Source organism: Nelumbo nucifera, chromosome 2 (genome assembly GCF_055504915.1).
Source record: "Nelumbo nucifera cultivar China Antique chromosome 2, China Antique-T2T, whole genome shotgun sequence".
Taxonomy (NCBI): domain Eukaryota; kingdom Viridiplantae; phylum Streptophyta; class Magnoliopsida; order Proteales; family Nelumbonaceae; genus Nelumbo; species Nelumbo nucifera.
Window position 1 is genome coordinate 39,500,236 of NC_142650.1, and position 17,940 is coordinate 39,518,175.

The 17,940-nt window shown below is 39.2% G+C and overlaps 2 protein-coding genes across 3 annotated transcripts in view; one reads left to right on the forward strand and one right to left on the reverse strand.

Annotated features, from left to right (window-relative positions):
• The window catches only part of LOC104599164 (metaxin-like protein), a 28,669-nt gene extending 19,753 nt beyond the window's left edge, over window positions 1-8,916 (forward strand). For both annotated transcript variants that reach the window (XM_010261576.3, XM_019198083.2), the window contains exons 5-6: window positions 6,779-6,944; window positions 8,414-8,916. In XM_010261576.3, the coding sequence (XP_010259878.1) occupies window positions 6,779-6,944; window positions 8,414-8,601 (354 nt within the window). In that variant the 3' untranslated portion in view covers window positions 8,602-8,916. The remainder of the gene's footprint in view (window positions 1-6,778; window positions 6,945-8,413) is intronic.
• Window positions 8,917-12,324: 3,408 nt separating this feature from the next.
• LOC104599165 (uncharacterized) lies at window positions 12,325-17,562 on the reverse strand. The gene is made up of 5 exons (XM_010261577.3): window positions 17,300-17,562; window positions 15,178-16,389; window positions 14,347-14,552; window positions 14,018-14,241; window positions 12,325-13,268 (listed from the first exon to the last, which is right to left on the reverse strand). Exons 2-5 carry the CDS (start codon window positions 16,280-16,282, stop codon window positions 12,470-12,472), a joined length of 2,334 nt encoding a protein of 777 aa, XP_010259879.1. The 5' UTR covers window positions 16,283-16,389; window positions 17,300-17,562; the 3' UTR covers window positions 12,325-12,469.
• Window positions 17,563-17,940: the final 378 nt, after the last annotated feature.

The following is a 17,940-nucleotide window of genomic DNA, read 5'->3' on the forward strand; positions in this document are numbered from 1 at the left end:
CTGATATCATAGCTTGTATATGTGAATATTCTTATGAAAATTCTTTTTTATCTGTAACAGAAAAAGTTTTATTAAGATATAAACAGAAATATACAACCGGTTTACTATCCTATCCCATAAGATACAATTGATACCCTTAAGAGCTCAGCATCCTGCTGCCTCTCCCCGATTACACCCGCTTACGAATGAGCCCAATAAATTTGACTTCTAGTGTGACCTCTAGTTTAGCTAGAACATCAACTAAATAATTAGAAGACCTTGGGCCCACTAAATTTGTAGCTAGTATCCCTTGACAACCGTTCAAACTGTTTTATCTGATTTCTATATCTGTACAAGATCTTTTCCTCTTCAGTAATCTGTTAATAACCACCTTTAAATCACCCTCAGTTATTAGCTTTTCCATCTTCATTTCCATTGCTTTCTGCACCCCATAGATTACTGCATTCCCCCATTCCATTTGATCCATAAAACATAGCAATTACATTCATTGCCTCATATCTAAATGCTTTCCATATCCCTGATTGCCCTGGATTCTCCATACTGCTGCCATCAAAATTCAGTTTTTTTTTTTGATCAATAACACTTTCATTAATTCATCAGTAGAAAATTTACAAGTGGAAGACAAACACACTTATCTTCCAAGAGTCACAAAGAACTTCAAGAAAGGAAAGAAGAAAATACAAAGATACAAGGACACTAACATTACAACTTAGCCCAAAACAAGGAATCCCTTTCTGCCCCTTGTTTTGCTAAACCGTCAGCTAGGGAATTAGCTGATCTCTTAATCCAACATGTCTTAACTTCCATCTCCCACACCAGCCATTTGAATTTCCTCTTCTCATTGTTATACTTCCAAAGATCATTTTGTTCTTTGGTCAGCCACCTCTAAATCCCCTTCAATTATAAGTTTCTTGATGTTCAATTCCTTAGCTTTCCGTGCTCCTTCCATAACTGCACATATCTCAGCTCTAAGGGAGTCACCCACTCCAATTGGGCCTGAGAACATAGCAGAGATGACCCCGTTTTCATCTCTAAAAACACCCCCGATCCCTGATTGTCCTGGGTTTCCCCTACTGCATCCATCAAAGTTTAATTTCAAGAATCCACTAGGTGGGGGGGTCCAAGCCACACTCATTACTGACTTGGTCTGCGTGCAACTTGCAATTTCACCCCACTTCCTCAACATGTCATCCACAGCGTAATCCGTGAATATTTCCAGAGATTTCAGCCACTGTACCGCCCTAAACTGTATGATAGTCCTCAAATCTGCTGCCCTCTCTAAGTTTCTGAGAATATCCTGAAGTTCCTTTCTTCTCACAGTGTCCAACATACTGCAGCCCTTAGTCCTCTCCACATTGTCTTTCCCCTTTTTAACCGCCACCTGAAGAAGGAGGGGGTGAAAAGGCCCTGCATGTTTGATGGGGGATTCCAGTTGCATCCAAACAAGGAGAAAGCCCAATCCCACAACGATCTCGCGAAGTGGCACGACACCATTAGGTGAAAACCAGTCTCCCCATCTGCTTTGCACAAAACACACCACTGAGGTGACAAACAAATATTGGGTCTCTTCTTTTGGAGTAGATCACCAGTGTTGATTCTTTCCAGATAGGCTTCCCAACAAAAACTACCAACCCTAGGAGGTATAGCTCTGCACCAAACCTCACCAACAGAAAAAGGGGACAGGGTAGGACTGGTGGACTGATTTAAGACTTTGAAGAAAGAAGCACAAGAGAAAATGCCATTGGGGTTAGGTGTCCAAATTCTAGAATCCTCCCTAATGGGGTCTAAGACAACGTTATCAAGAATTGCAAGAAGGCTCGAGATACAGTCGAAGTCTGAATCCCTCAAATCCCTTCTTAGACCCAAGTTCCACCCAATCCCAGAAGTGGAAGAGGACGGGGTGGTGAAAGACGAGATCGGCTCATTTTTCAAATCAGAAAGAGCGTACAAAGACGGAAACTGATCCTTTAGAGGGGCGCTCCCCACCCAGGTTTGTTCCCAAAATTTTATGGAATTATCGGAATTCAAGTCATACCTGATATTAGGAATGAAAACTGGTAGCAGGTCATGAATGGCTTTCCAAGGAGAATTGCTTGTGATCCTAGCTCTGATTCCAGTGTCCCATCCGTTGTGCTCCAGCCCATGAATACTTGCCACTATTCTAGCCCATAGCTTCTCCTTCTCCATAGGAAACCTCCACAACCACTTCCCCAGCAGAGTCATATTCCTTCTCCTAATACTCCCAAGCCCCAAACCACCACACGACTTACTCCTGCACATTATTTCCCAGCTAACTTTATGATCCCTCTTCTCTTCTCCCGGCTCCCACAGGAAATCTCTCATTAACTTCTCTAATCTGTTAGCAATCTTCACTGGGATTTTAAACACCGACATGAAGAAGATGGGTAAGTTAGCAAGCGTGACCTTAATTAATGTAATTCTCCCGTCAAGAGAGAGGTAATTCTTTTTCCAAGATACCAATCTTTTTTCAAACCTTTCCATCACTGGGTTCCAGAAGCTCTCTCTCTTGGGATTATCACCTAATGGTAATCCTAAATAGTTCAGAGGCCACCCCGTGACTTCACACCCCAGCACTTCAGCACTCTCCCTGATCTCTCCCTCCTCCAAATTCACCCCCACTACACAGCTTTTCCCAAGGTTAACCTTCAAGTTGGACAGTTGCTCAAACAGTTGTATCACCGACTTTAAATTCCTGATAAACCTCACATTACCACCTTCACAAAACAGAATCGTGTCATTAGCAAACTTTAAATGTGTGAGGGGGGTTTCCATCCTTCCAACCCTCCAGCCTCTAATGAGCCCCCTAGAATCTGCTCTGTGAATCAATTTCTCCAAAACCTCCGTAATTAAAATGAACAAGAAAGGAGAAAGGGGGTCTCCTTGTCTTATACCCCTACTGGCTGGAAAGAAATCTACCACTGTCCCATTCAGTATGACAATTCCGGACACAACCCATGATCCACTTACACTATCTAGCCCCAAACCCGAATTTGGTTAAAACTTTCCTCAAGAACTCCCAGTCCACCAAGTCATAAGCCTTTTCCAAGTCCATCTTACAGACCACTCCCTTCTTCTTATCCCTCTTAAAGTTCTCTACACTCTCATTAGTAGTTAAAATCTGGTCTGTAATTTGTCTTCCACTCACAAAAGCTCCTTGATAGTGTTCAATGATATCCGGAATTACCTTCTTCAGCCTCAAAGACAACACTTTTGCAATGATCTTGTACAAGCTATTCACCAAACTTATTGGCCTAAAATCCTTCAGGTGGGATGCATCTTTCTTTTTGGGAATTAAGGCTATAATGTAGAGTTCACACCCGGATTGACAATTCCTCTCCTGAAAAACTCCTCAAACACCCGCAAGAGATCATCTTTCAAAATATCCCAACAATCCTGATAAAAAGCCATTGTAAACCCATCCGGCCCTGGAGCTTTTGTTCTATCCATAGAAAACACAGCCTCCTTGATCTCTTCTATATTAAAGCTTCTTTCCATCATTCTCCTGTTCTCCACCCCTACATCTGGCCAATCCAAACCTTCTACCCACACCCTTCTACTCACAGGCCTTCTTAGAATAGATTTGAAATGCTCCACACAGGCCCTGGCAATCTCCTCTTGCTGTACTAACTCAACTCCATCTACTACCAATTTGGAGATAAAGTTCTTCCTTCTCCTGCCATCTGCTAGAGAGTGGAAATACCTAGTGTTTCTATCTCCCTCTTGCAACCATTTACACCGAGATTTTTGCCTCCAGCTAACTTCCTCCTTGTGCAGGCAATCCTTTAACTGTCTTCTCAAATTTCTCCTGAGATCATTGTCTTCCTCTCCAAATTCTCCCTTTTCCTCTTTAAAGTCAAGGCTTTCAATCTTCTTCATCAAGTCTCCCTTTCTTTCTTCTGTCCTCCCGAACTCCATCAAGTTCCACTCCTTAATTCTTGCTTTCAAGAATTGTAGTTTCTTATGGAATTTTATCCCCTCCCACTCCACCGACGGGTTACACTCATGCCACCACTCCCTCACTTTGTTAGTAAACCCTGGATGCAGTAACCACATATTTTCAAATCTAAAGGGGGTAGGACCTCCACACCTTCTTTCCTCCTTGCATAACACTATGGGCCAGTGATCCGAGGTCACCCTTGGGAGAGCTCTAGCATCCAAGGTTCCCCAATGTTCTTCCCAATCCAAAGAGAACAGGAATCTATCCAGCTTAGAGCAAATGGGTCTAGATTGGAGATTTGACCATGTAAATGCCTTATGCGCTAGGGGAATCTCTTTAAGCTCAAAGGCATCCACAAAAATGTTAAACTTCCTCATGCTTTTTGTCACCCTCTGGTTAATCTTATTGGACTCTTCCAAGAACCTTATCACATTGAAGTCCCCACCCATGCACCAAGGCCCATCCCACAACCCTCTAACATCAGCCAGTTCCTCCCACAGCTCTTTTCTCTCTCTGTAATCATTCGGTCCGTAAACATTTGTGAGCACCCACATATAATCATCCTCTTGCTGCTTAAACTTCATGGAAACCGAGTACTTTCCGATCAACTCCTCCATCCCTTCAACCACATCCCTCTTCCACATTGTTACAATCCCCCCGGAAGCACCCCACGATGGAGCCACCACCTAGCTAATCCCCCTGGCTTTCCATACACTCCTTGCCCATTTGTCACTAAACTACATTCTCTTAGACTCTTGCAACAACACAATGTCTGGGTCATACCGTCTTATTACCTCTTTTATTGTTGCTCTCTTCTTCGCACTCCCAATTCCCCTCACATTCCAACTAAGGATCTTCATTCCGCTTCTTTTTACAAACCCCTTGCCACCTACTTGCTACTTTCCCCCTTTCCTTCTATCTCCTTTTACCTCGAGCTTCTTGTCTCCTTCTACATCTCTCTTTAGTCTCTCTACTTCACTCAACCTCCTCTTCTTTGTTATGATCTGTATCTTCCTCTTCTGTAAACTTTCTTTCAACTCGTTCAAATCCTCCAGCCTACAGCCCAACTTCCCTACAAATTCTACTAACGTGTCTTCTCTCACCGATTCCACCACCCCTACCCTTCCTACAGAATCCCCTTCAACTCTGTCCACCTGCCTTTCCTTCCTCTCCTCTATTCCCACCTCAGTTCTTTCCTCTCCAACCTTCCTCCCCTTACTGTTACCTCCCTCCTTCCTTGCTTTCTTCCCGTAAACCTCTCCATCTCTACCCTCATTCCTGTCCCTCCTCTCCATTAACCCCTCCTCCCTTCCTCCCCTTCCCTCCTCCATATTAGCTGCCCTTCCACATCCTTAAACACTCTTTCAATGATTTCCCACACTTGTCCACTTCTATACCTTTCTTCCCGCACCTTCCCACAATCCTTCCTTCGCCTCTCCCCCTTCTCAGAGAGCCTGCCTACTAGCTCGACTGCATATTCATGGGCTACAGGACATGGTACAGGAACGGAATCTGGAACCAAAGACATAGGAGACACATTAGTAGCACAAACCGAAATCACATGGTTACCTGGGACTGAAGGACAAGCTAGAATAGGACTGCTCCCGGCCTCCTTCTCTTGTTCCGAAGGTTGGTAAATAATTATCTTCCTGAGTTGGTTGGGAAGTACTTCTGTCCTTTGGTCAACCTGGTGATCTTTCCACTCTACCCCTGGGTCACCCCTAAATAGCATATTCCTGCTCTGCTTCCGGTTCTCCCGGTTTTCCCCTTCTGATAAACCTTGCGCACTCTGTGGTCTTGGGAATGAGATAATCCGATTGCAGTCTTCACCCTGGAATAATCTTGCAATATTCTACCCTTCCATATCACCTCCAGCACAACTGCCTTCATCGTTTACACTGCCCACGCTAGAGCCATCGACAGAAAGGTCCTCCGGTTCACCTTTGTCTTCACCGCACTGCACCCACCCTTCAAACTTCTCTTTCTTCTCTTCAGTTCTTCCCCTAGTGAAACTTAGCTCCGGCCTCTCTGAGAAGCCTCGCACGGGGCTAAGCTCCTTCAAGCTGCGTCGGGAGACCCACTGTAACGCCCTCTTCTTTCCTGGTTTCCGACGCTGCGCGCATTCCCCCTTTTGGCTCGCGGTTGGGGACGATGATAGACCGAAACCGAAGTCTATCATAGTTGAAACCCCAGTCACGTGTTTCTTTAGTGGCTCACGCACCTTAAAAACAATCTGGGTCGGGCCCACTGGCCTGTTTAGGCCTTTAAGAAAATTCAGTTTTGAAAAACCTCTTTCTGGTATTTCCTATATCCTTGTCATTTTTGCTTTCGTTGACCTACAAGAAAATTCTTTTAAAGCATATGTTTCTGTTGGGAAGAAAAGCTGGTGACTGAAATTCTAATCTGTGATTGGAAGAAGAAATTAACAGATCTAGTGGTTTTTCCCCTATGTTCTTTTCTTTTTCCCACTAAATATTTTCTCTTGTATATTATTTTGTTTGAAACTTACACAGTTCTCCCTGATACTTATTCTTCTACAAGGAACTATCTTCTATTAAAGACAGTTTTTGCAGATGATAAATGGTTATTTACTTGTTTATTTATTCTTTCTTGTCAAATCGTTTAGCTGAACTGAACCATCCTATTGTAGTCATTCGTCTGAAGATTGTCCAAGCTGTTTCTCTAATTTTTCTTTGTGGTTATTTACTTGTTTATTTATTCTTTCTCATCATGTCTTTTAGCTGAATCCAACCATTCTAATTGTAGCCATGCATCTGAAGGTTGTCCAAACTGTTTCTCTAATTTTTCTTTGTGCTAAAGGGTACATCGGTGTTGCGAAGCAAGCTCTTAGAGCAAAGCAATCTTGTAAGATACGCTGAAAATTTTAAGACGGAGTTCTTGGAAGCTGGTTCATTGCCTTCATCTGTTCCACGGTCTCCATTTGACCCTTCATCAACAACACCAAGAAGAACTCCTCCAAGTTGGAGTAAGATACTTCAAACTACCTTTCTCTTCAAACTAGTAAATAGTAATGAATGCATGCATTGGTAAACTGGGATTAGACCTTTCTCCTAGTGGCTTAGCTCCTGTTGCAGCTTTAGGCCACTGGACATGCAAACATTTTGATTAGGTTGAATCAACCTTAAACCAAATTTAAAATGAGGGAGTGGATGAAGTCTTCAGGATCTTTTAGAGAGTGACTTGGGTTAGCTTAGTCAGCAATTTTTGGGTGAAAAAGGAAAAAATTTAATGACCCAGTTATGTGATATAAGTTGCAAGATGATGGCTAATTATTTCAAAAGACCAGGACAAAATTGATTTTAGGCATTCTAGACCAAGTCTCGGTTGTACTGAGACTGGGGTATCATGTCATGAGTTGCAGGATTATGTGCCCAAGTTGATATTACAGTAAATGTGTACTGCTGAAAATTCCCTTGGATTATGACCAAACTCCACTCTCAACTTTGCTCTTCTGGATCAGAGTAAAGAGCATAAGATTGTTTCCCAACTATTACCTTTTTCCTTTCTCTTTAGACTTTAGATTGATTGATTGCACATCTTTGCATCTATTCGTTCAAGTGTCCTATAACCAGTGATTAAAGAGGCGTGCTTCAGGTGTGCCGAGGTGCACAGGCAAGGTGCATTCTACTTGTCTAAGCCCAAATGTGGCCCCTTTGAAAAGGCACATTCTTGGTGTACTTTGTGCCTCAACTCAGGCATGCACTTTAGCTCAATTGTGCACCTTTTCAAGCTAAGTGGCTGGGCTGGGGGTTTCGTCCTTGGACCTCGACCAAGCCCCTTGAGGCCAAGCCCAAACAAGTCAACAATGTTGGGGTTAAATTCTTGGCTTGTATATAAAGAAATTGGTTTTGTAATTTTAGTTGTAGGAATAAGAATCTCTTTTAGGAGACAACTCCCTTTTTTGTTAAATGTTGTTCTCTCATCATTCTTAATACAAGACATTCAAACAACATTTGATTCATATTCTAAGGAACTACAAAACCAATTTCTTTATATAGTGGCCATGAATTTAGGACCCGGCATTGACTTGTTTGGCCTTGCCTCAAAGGGCTTGGTATAAAGATTGGCTCATGGAATTTGGAATGCAAGATGTTTAACTTCACATTCGCTACTTAAAATAATACAATTGGGAGAGAAATAAACAGATTGAAAGTTTCACATGCTTAAATATGATTTGTATGTTTGATTTTATTTCTACATTTTTGCTTTGAATATATCTTTATATACAACTTAAGTTGATCCAGTAGGCTTTTTAAAACATTTAGTTTCTTTTAAAATTGTTTGCATTTTTTTGAATATTGATTTTTTTTTCTTTCAAAAAGGTGTGCACCTCACCTCGCGTCTTGCACAAAAAGCCCCTTGCGTTTTTCTTGTGCCCTGTGCTTTTAAAATATTGCATTACTTTAACTTGGCAACTTTTATTTCCTTATTTAGGTTCAAAGCCTAAAAGCAAACCCAAGAAGGAGAAGACGGAAGAAGAGAAAACCTTCAGAAGAAGGGCCAAATACTTCTTGGCAACGCAGTTGGTTGCGGTTCTTGTTTTCCTATCTATTATGGGTGGATCTGATGATGCTGAATTGGAAGCTGACGATGGTGATGATGGCATGGATTATGATGACTAAAATCATCTAATCTTCTACAAAGCAACTTGTTAAATATTGATTGTTCATTTTTACGTTCATTACTAGCACAAAGTCTATATGCCTAGTTAGGAACTTAGGATATTGTTCCCATTTTGAGTTTCATCTTTCACTTCTGCGCATTTCTGTTGACATGGGTCCATTTGAGTTGGGGAAGGTTAAAAGCTTTCCATTCCCCCTCCCCTTACGCATGAAAATTTTAGAACCATTATTCACATTTTGATACAAATTGAGAATTTAATTCTGAAATTAGAAAGAAGAATAGAACGATTTACTGGTGTAGTGTTTATTCTGCAAGACTGCAACTATTCTCTCGAGGATTTTATAATTACACTAGCGGTGACCCTAGCAATGCAGCAGATTATATTGTTTAGAAGAATACTTTTTAAGAAAAAATGAAGTAACAGTGAATTCACTAATTTTTTTATATATTTTAATTCTTTATGTATAAAAATGAAAAACATTTTTTTTAGTCAAAGTTCAAAATATCGGTACACTTGGTACGTCAGTAGGGGAGTATCAAGTGAATGGATATTGCTTTTTTTTTTGCCAACAGTTCAGGGGGCTGGTTTAGGGCTCCACCCGCTGAACTGGTCAGACCTGTAGTGGGTGTATCGGAGGGGTTCTGGAATGATACGTATTGGCCGATATCAGCCATATGTGTTGATACTTTGAACTTTGTTTTTAGTAATTGAATTTTGAATTTATTCCTTTTATATAGCTTATATATTATGAAAAATACATAAATCAATTGTTTGGTATGAGAACCATTTGATGGTGGCTTAGTTGATAGGTTTTCTAGCTAATTGTAGGTATGCCCTAGGATCAAATCCCACCACCACTAGTTTGTGGGATGTTCTCCTATTGTATAGTACTTATAAAGCTAAAAAAATTATGCTTAGCATGAGATCGATAACCAAGTTAAAAATAAATTTAAAGTTGGTTTAGAATAATAATCTATGGAAGTAATGAAATAAATTCACATTAAATTAATGGAAAAAGGGAAAAAAACCTGATAACCCATGGAAAGGAATAAATGGTTTATATATATCAATAAAGAGTAAATTTTACTAGAAGAAAGAGCCAAATACAAGGCAGAGGAGGGATAGACTTTCTTATCCCATAGGAACTAAACAGAGCCAGAACCAACAAAAAAATGAAAATATTATAATTGAGCCCAGAAAAAAGATTCTCTATTCACCCCTTGTTTTGCTAGCCCATCAGCAAAGAAGCAAAGTTCAAAAAATTGATACATATCGGCCCGTATTGGGAGCACCCCGATACACCCTTACAGAGGGTGTATCAAGGTTTTGACTGGTTCAGGGGGTGGAGGAACCTTAAACCGCCCCCCCCTGAACCAGATTTGAAAAAAAAGTTAAAAAAAAAGTACTGATACTACCCGATATGCCCCTACTGGCGTATTGGGCGCAACGATATTTAGAACCTTGCAAGGAAGTTGGCACTTCGTCTGTTCCAAGATGCCTTAGCTTCAATGTCTTTTGTTGGCACTTCTCCTTTAACCAGTCCACCAACTTTGAGTCTCCCTCTTTGCCCCATCCACAACTGCTAAAATCTCAGCTCTTAAGGAATCGTCCACCCCAATTTGGGAACAGAGCAATTATGTTTCTTTCATCCCTAAAAACTCCACCAATTCCTGATTGCCCTAGGTTTTTATCTCTCACCATCAACCTTACAGAGAATGCACCAGTGAGGGGATAAACAACTGTTAGGTCTTTCTTTGAAGCAAGTCACATGAATTGATTCTTTCTAAGATGACTTCCTAGCATGAACTCCCAACTCTAGGAGGAGTAAGCCTATTCCAGAAACAGGGAAAGAAAGTTGACCACTATCAGTAGGGTGAGTTAAGGATTTGAAAAAAGAGGAACAAGAGGACATACCAGAGGCCTAGAGGGTGAAGGGGTCCAAATTTGGCTATCAATAGGGTCCAGGAAAGTTTTGTCAAGAATATCAAGTAACATTGGTACGCTGTTTAGCTCTGTATGCCTAATAGCTCTTCTGGAATTGGAAGGAACCAAAAAAGAACAAATAGGCTCATTTTTGTAGTTGGAGAGGGCAAACAAAGAAAGAAATTGATTTTAGAGGGGAGTCCCCAATCCAGTGATGTTACCAGAAGTTATTATGATCACTAGAACACAAATCACAGGCAAGAACAAAGATAGGATAGCTTGAATTACTTTCCAAGGGGATGCTCTCGTAGCCCTAGCCAATATTTCAATGTTTCAGCTATTAGCAGCAAGCCCATGAATGCTGACAATTACCTTGTCCCATAGGTTGTCTTCTCCAAAGGTAGCCTCCACAACCATTTTCCCAAAATAGCCACATTCTTTTTTGAATGTTTTCAATTCTCAACCCTCCAAAACTTTTACTTTTGTTCACCAAATCCCATCTCACCCTATGGTCTTTTTTCTCCTCCCCTAGCCCTCCAAGAAAGTCACTCATCACTTTTTCCAATTTCCTAACTACACCTATTGGGATATTAAAAACCGACAAGTAATATATCGGCAAATAGAGTGGTAGAATCTTGAGACTTATAAATGAAGACGATAGATTCACCCTATGCACTAGTGGACAAATTTGGGTTTTGACACTAGTTTGGATCCAAGCTAGGTTCAATCTACTTAATTTAGGGTCATTTACTAAAGCATCCCTTGAAGAGAGTTGTTGCCCGCATTTTACTAGGGACAATAATGTCATTTCCACTTTTGTTTTTTGTAGATTAAATTTGCTTGAAGGGATTAAGGTTAAATCTGTCATTTTCCACTTCCATCTAATAGAATGTTGATTAAGTAAATTAATTGCAAACTATAAGGTATGTATTAGTAAAGCACAAACTATAGGATAAATTTTGATAGATCTGAAAATTCTTTGTAAAAGCTTGATATGGTCATGTTACCATTTTTAGACAGAAATACAAAGGACTCTTAATAGAGGATTAATTAAGTAAATTGGTTACAAATGATAGGGTAGGTTTTAGTTGATCCATGAAACTTCAGTGGGTGTTTTAGTAAATGACTTTTTTAAGAGGAAAAGTGAGATGTTATAAGAAGAGTAAGGAAAATTGTTCCTTGAAAGTTGTTTGACAAAATAAATTAGTGGAGGATAAAGTTGAGGCTTTAAATTGTGCATATTAACAATGACAAGGGTATTTTGGTAACTTTAATGTCTTTATTACTAAAAAGCTAAGGGAAATGGGGTTTTCAAAACTATAGGGGAGGTCATTGTTAGGGTTAAAACCTAGAGGTGGTTTATAGAAATTGTTATTTAGATGCTTTTTTATAATTTGCCTGAAAATAATAATAAATGAATAAAATTAATAAACAAATTCTTTAAAAATAAAGAAAAATTAACATTAAGATACAGAATACAAAAAATATAAATTTATCTAAAAAATAGGAAATTGACCACTCTCACTTTAACATAACTTAGATTGTGATCGAATAAAGTAGACATAACCCAAAAAATAATTCTTGAATTGAACTTAGATGGACACTACTAGAAATGTCATAGAATTCCATCTTTGTACGGGTCTGACGACTAATTTATTATTAAGGAGAAATAGATTGGGATTTAAGAATGAATATGGATTTTAAGGTCTAACCTGGTTCAGAGGGTATATAGGCTATAAATCGATCACTCTGAATCAGTTTGGAAAAAAAAAAAGGTAAGAAATAATAAAAACACAGGTACACCTTAGAACCTTGTTTGTCATAAATAAGAAATTTCACTATTTTTAATACACCTTAGAACCTTGTTTGTCATAAATAAGAAATTTCACTATTTTTAATGATTTAATTTAAAATAAATGTGCACATATGTAATATCTAAAAAATCAGAGAGGAGGAGGTGAGTTAGCGCTCAAGCTCTCAGTGGTGAAAGGATGGATCCCTTCCTCCTCTCTATCCCCCCCATTACCTACATTCTCCCATAGCTTAACCAGCTCTGTGTACCCTTCTGCCGACCTAACCGCAAATTCTGTTATAGAGCTCATGGCGACCGACATCCCAGCACAGAGAACTCTCATGCCAACAACCCCTGAAGCCATCTCTTCTGCTACCACCGAGTCCCCCAGACTGCGACTCACCTCCACCACCTCCAGCTTCTCTCCAGCAAATCGCTTCGACTCTGTCAGAGTTTGGCGGCAATCCCATTCCCACCCCAACTTCTCGTCACATGGTTTCTCTGCGTGTACTACTGATCTCAATCTCACCCCATTGGCAAAAAAATCGAGGCCATCCATTACAGGTTTCCCACTGATGGTGTCGAGGAATCTGAACCATTGAATGCAAATTCCAAATATGGGAGGGGTCCCACCAGAACGGTGAGGAGAGAGGGGTAACAACTTTGATGTTTCAGGATCGGAGCAGATGCATCGGAGGAGCCACCCGGTTAGTGCTTGAACGTAGGATCGCTGTGAAGAGATCCATGACTCGAAGCAAGCTCGCCAATTTCGGAGCTCTGTCTCAAGCTGTGAAGCCGATCTAACTAGTCGGTCTAGTAGTTCACTTGGTGCTGCTATTCTGGTGTGTTTCGGCTCCTTCAGTTTCGGAGCTAGTAAGAGCATGGCTTCGTCTATTGTACGCTTCTGGGTACAGTGACACTCTGCCATCACTTTCCACATCTTTGCTAACCTGACATTCATGGTCAGAAGACAGAATTAGTTTGATGGCTAAAATTGGTTTGAACTCTTCTTTGTTTGGATAGTATTTTTTAGCTTTATCTGTATTCTTTTACTTCATTTATTTTGAAATATTTTCACGGTAACCAACGAAAAATTTTCACAGTTCTCATTGATCAGTTTCACAAGTTTTTTTTCGTCCTTAACTTTGGGCCTCAATGTAAAGTTAGTTTCCTGGGTATCACTATTAACTTCGGAGGAAAGTTTACAAAACAGAATGGACAAGTTTACCCATTTTATTGGATTTTTATGATTTAAAAAATCATTATTGAAATTATCTAGGAATCAAAAAATCATTATTGTAATTTCTCTCAATTAGAATAAACATTGCTTAAATAAGAGGGATTCTGCATGTTTTATATCAAATTTGACCTGTAACTTGTTAAAACATTATAGTTTTGCATTTATAGTATAAAGAATTTCTTCCATTCCTTCTCATGCTTCAAAACATCTATGAAATCTGAAAGATGAAGAAAACTCAAGCACATGGACACCATAAGCTGAATTGGATGTCAGACCACTGGGACTGGTATTTAAGGATTTTCCATATTTATTTTTCTATAAAAAATGGAATTAAGGTTTGAATTAGAAATGATTCAAAACATTAAATTGTTTTCCAAACTAGTTGTTGGTCTGAATGGTTCAAATGCATTATAGTTTTTAAAATCACTGATTAAGAAGTCAGAAAGAGAATCAACATACCCTTGTATCAATTCCAAAAGCTGTGGCTGTAATTCTTCATCCCTTAAAGTTTCAATTCTTTTCGATACTGTTTCAATGGAGTGTATTGAGACCTTGATCTGTGTATGGAGATCTCTTATTGCTGCTTTTGTTTTATGTACCACAGAGGGATCCTCTGCTTTCCCTTTTTGGTTCATGAGTTGCATGTATTTCTTCTCATAGGCAATACGAATCTGTGCTCCAGACTGTTGATGCATTGATTACACAAATCTCATTCATCTACTCATTTGATCTGGGAAAAAACTAGTGTCTTGCTATGGGATTATGCTATATGAAAGAAGTGAGATTACCTTGACTTCCTTGTATAGCTTCTTCTCCCAAGCATATAGCTTGTCTAGAGTTGATTGGTCACTCCCTGAGAACATACACGAGTCTTCAGAAAAGTCACTGCTACTATCATAACCCACATTCTCAAAACTTGAAGAATTGTTGAAAACTCTTGATGAGTGTGATGAAACTGAATAGAATAATGCAATTGGATTTAGCATTTTCAGACCTGCACAAACAAAGTTATATCAGATGAATATTGTGAAAGTTTAGGCTGTGTTTGGTTTGAAAGAAAAGGTAGGGAACCTTTACAAACCTTGTATATGTTTCTCTGCCTTTCCCTTCTTTTCCCTACTTTTCCTTTCAAACCAAACATGGTGTTAGGGTAGAAAACACCAGGCATGACCAAACAGGGAAATGGTAAACCAAAATTCTTGTAGGGTAACTCTGTTCCTGTCTATATTGCAGCCAAAAAAATCGTTCCTTCTTCCTGTCTATTGACTGAATACCAGGGCAAGATGGATGATCCTGCCTAGGTTCTTCTTAGGTGAGGTTATAAACCTCATTGATTGATTTGAACCATCTGATCTATGAAAGAATCTCATTGAATACCATCTATTTCTAAATAGTATATAAAGATAATAGTAATATTGAAGGTTATATTTTAGATTCACATATCTATCGAAATTGTGGAAGCATTTGAACTGGACTGCAATTTACACGTCAGAACTTATTTCAGAAACTACACAAAAAAATACAAAGCCTTTGAATTAAGCATGCCTGTGAGTTCATTTGAGAATGTGGTAATACTGGAGGCTGTTTAATAGGACTCAATGAATAGTAAATATACATACCCGTGAGTTCATTTGAGAATGTGGTGTTCTGAGCGTTGCTAGCCTCTGACATCTTCAATATCTCATTAGCTGAATTACAAATTATAATGAACTGAGTCTCTAGGTCCTTGATGACCTCTGTCATACTTGTTGGTCTTTGGTTTACATAAACAGTAAAACCAGGTGTTTCTTTCTTTGCTTCTTGATCAGCAACAGTAGTCTCTTGATTACTCACTTTAAGTTCTTCATTTTGTGCTTTTGATACTTCAGTATTCTTAGCACCATGGGACTGTAGTCCTTTAACTTTATGCTCAGCATCAGTGTCACTTCCAGTTTCAGAAGCATCTTTGACTATAACCGCTTCTCTACAACAGTCTGAGTCGATTTTAGTTCCTTCTGTCATTTCTACCTTCTCATCTTCCTTGTCTTCTTTCTTTCCTTCCACTTCATCCAAACCAGGAATTCCTTCTTCTTGAACCTGCCTCAATCCTGTGATCTCATTATCCATTTCAGTGTGATCCAGACTACCCCAAGCGGTATAGCTATACACATCCAATGAGGAAAATGGATTCCAAAATAAGTCCCATTGAGAAGCCTGGGGTGATGGGGGAGGAAAACTAGATCCATTGTTTGGAGATGAAGAGATGAATGATGGTGATGAATTCATGGGTGAAGACTTCATTGTAAAGAATCCATCAATCCCAAAACGGTGCATTGGGGAATATGATTCAATTCTCACCATCTCTGGAGACGGGGGTCTCTCCTCAACATAAACCGATGGATTTCCACCCGACTTCAGGCAATTCACTTTGAAAAATGAGTTTGTCTCAGATTGAATTGGCGATGTTGACAAGGATTTAGATGAAACTGAGATGATATCCGGGCCAATATTTTTGGTGGGCGTCAAAGGTGGGGTAGTGTATGAATCCAACAGAAAGTCAAGGGATTCATATCCCTCAACATAATTATGAAGAGCATCAGAGACTCGTTTTAAGGACTGTAGATAAGCAACATGTACAGAGGCAAATCTGATCCTCTGCTCCACAGCCTGTTTAATAAATCTTTTCCTATCCTTACAAAGCTGCACTGCCTTTTCATTATCCAGCTTTGAATTAGAACATCCCATCTCGCTCTTTCTCTATCACCTTCTATGAATTTTTCAAGCTCAGATGGAAAACCCAGATTATAAGAAGGCCATATATTTTCCACCAAATTCATAAGGATTTTTTGAGGCTGAACAGAAAAAAAAAAAAAAAAAAGATGAAGAGTTGAGAGACTTAAAATTCATGAATGAGAGTAGTTGAATACATGTGAGCAGAAAGTAACAGAGAGAAGTCATTCCTTAAAAATGAGGTTGAACATAATCGTTGGTAGATTATGTGGAAGAAACAATACATCATTCAATTTCCTCAAGTGAGAACAAAAATAACTTCAAAATTCCATATCCAACCCGAGAAGCAATAGGGATTCACAAAAACTGAAAAGAAAATGAAATAATATATAAAAAAAAATTCCTGCATTCAAAGAATGGGCGTTTATGCCTGGTTTATTTGTAAAATGGAAGCTATACTGAAATAAAGAGAAAAATCGATTTGTATCTACTACAGTAGATAGAGAGAAGCTATTACTTAAAGATGAATCCTCAGTTACAGATAACATTGAGAACCTAATTCTTATAGACAAATTTACTGAAAAGTCCAGAACCCGAATTCAGTAAATTTAAAAGAATATGAAAATAAATATAAAAAAACAGTATCGATTCGCAGAAGCCAACCATTCAAGTTTAGGAGAACAAATATGTTTCTTTTTCATAGCTAATTTCCATTTTCAGAAAATATTTTTCATGGTGAAATATACTGCTAGAAAAGGTAACAGATTCTCGTTAAAAAAAGAATCAAATTTTGACAAGGAAATATACATCATGAAATCTAACAAATGAAGAAGCACTGAAGGCCAACTCAGATGAAATCCATGTTTAACTCCCATTATCGAAACAAGACTTTGATGATCAAACCTACCCACTGAACCTCCAAACCAAGGAAATATTAGAATTGAAACTGGGATAAGCTGAAAAATCAGAGACCCATGTCAAAGATGAAATCTTTTCATCGTAAATATACTAAAAGATGAAGAACATACATACCCAGATGAAAATGAATTCTATTTCAAAGCAATCGTTTCTTCTAGATGAAATCTCTGCTAAAACCGAATCTCATAAGCAGAGGAAGCTTAAACAGTAAGGAACTCCGTTTCCTGGTTTCATCGATCAATCCGTAGAACGAAAAATGAAAAGAGAACTTTTTAGAAGACAAATCTGGTTGTAGGGGGGGAAAAGAAGAGGGAGCTGATGAGAGAGAGAGTTCAGAAAGAGACGTTGAGGAAAGCAACGGTCAAAAAGAGTGAAAGACTCAAAACTCGGAACGAAGCAAAACTTAAAATGATGTTACAAATTAGGACGAAGGAAATATAATTGGTCAAAAAAAGACCCTATCATTCATTTAAATTTCGTAATTGCCCCTGGGAAGTGGGAAGTAGGAGCCACGTTGTCCTTCATTAGTCGAACGAAACATAAAATACGGGGATATTCCCAATTTGTCCTCACTCGTCATAACAGTTGTAACCGTGCATTGAAAACATTTCCGTACATTTTCTCCGTGGGAATATGTTTCCAATGAGACGGGTCTGCTCCTCACTTCTTGCGCGCATTGGAAATATTTCCTGTAATTATTGGTTATTATTCATGGAGACGTTCCCAATGCATGGTGAATGTGCTTGTGAGGTGCC

Coding starts and splice junctions, on each gene's coding strand:
- LOC104599165 (XM_010261577.3), bottom strand. CDS start 16,282: ATGGGATGTTCTAATTCAAAGCTGGATAATGAAAAGGCAGTGCAGCTT. Junction 14,553..15,177: donor ATTCTCAAATGAACTCACGG/GTATGTATATTT, acceptor TTGTTTGTGCAG/GTCTGAAAATGCTAAATCCA. Junction 13,269..14,017: donor CTTTTGGAATTGATACAAGG/GTATGTTGATTC, acceptor CATGAATGTCAG/GTTAGCAAAGATGTGGAAAG.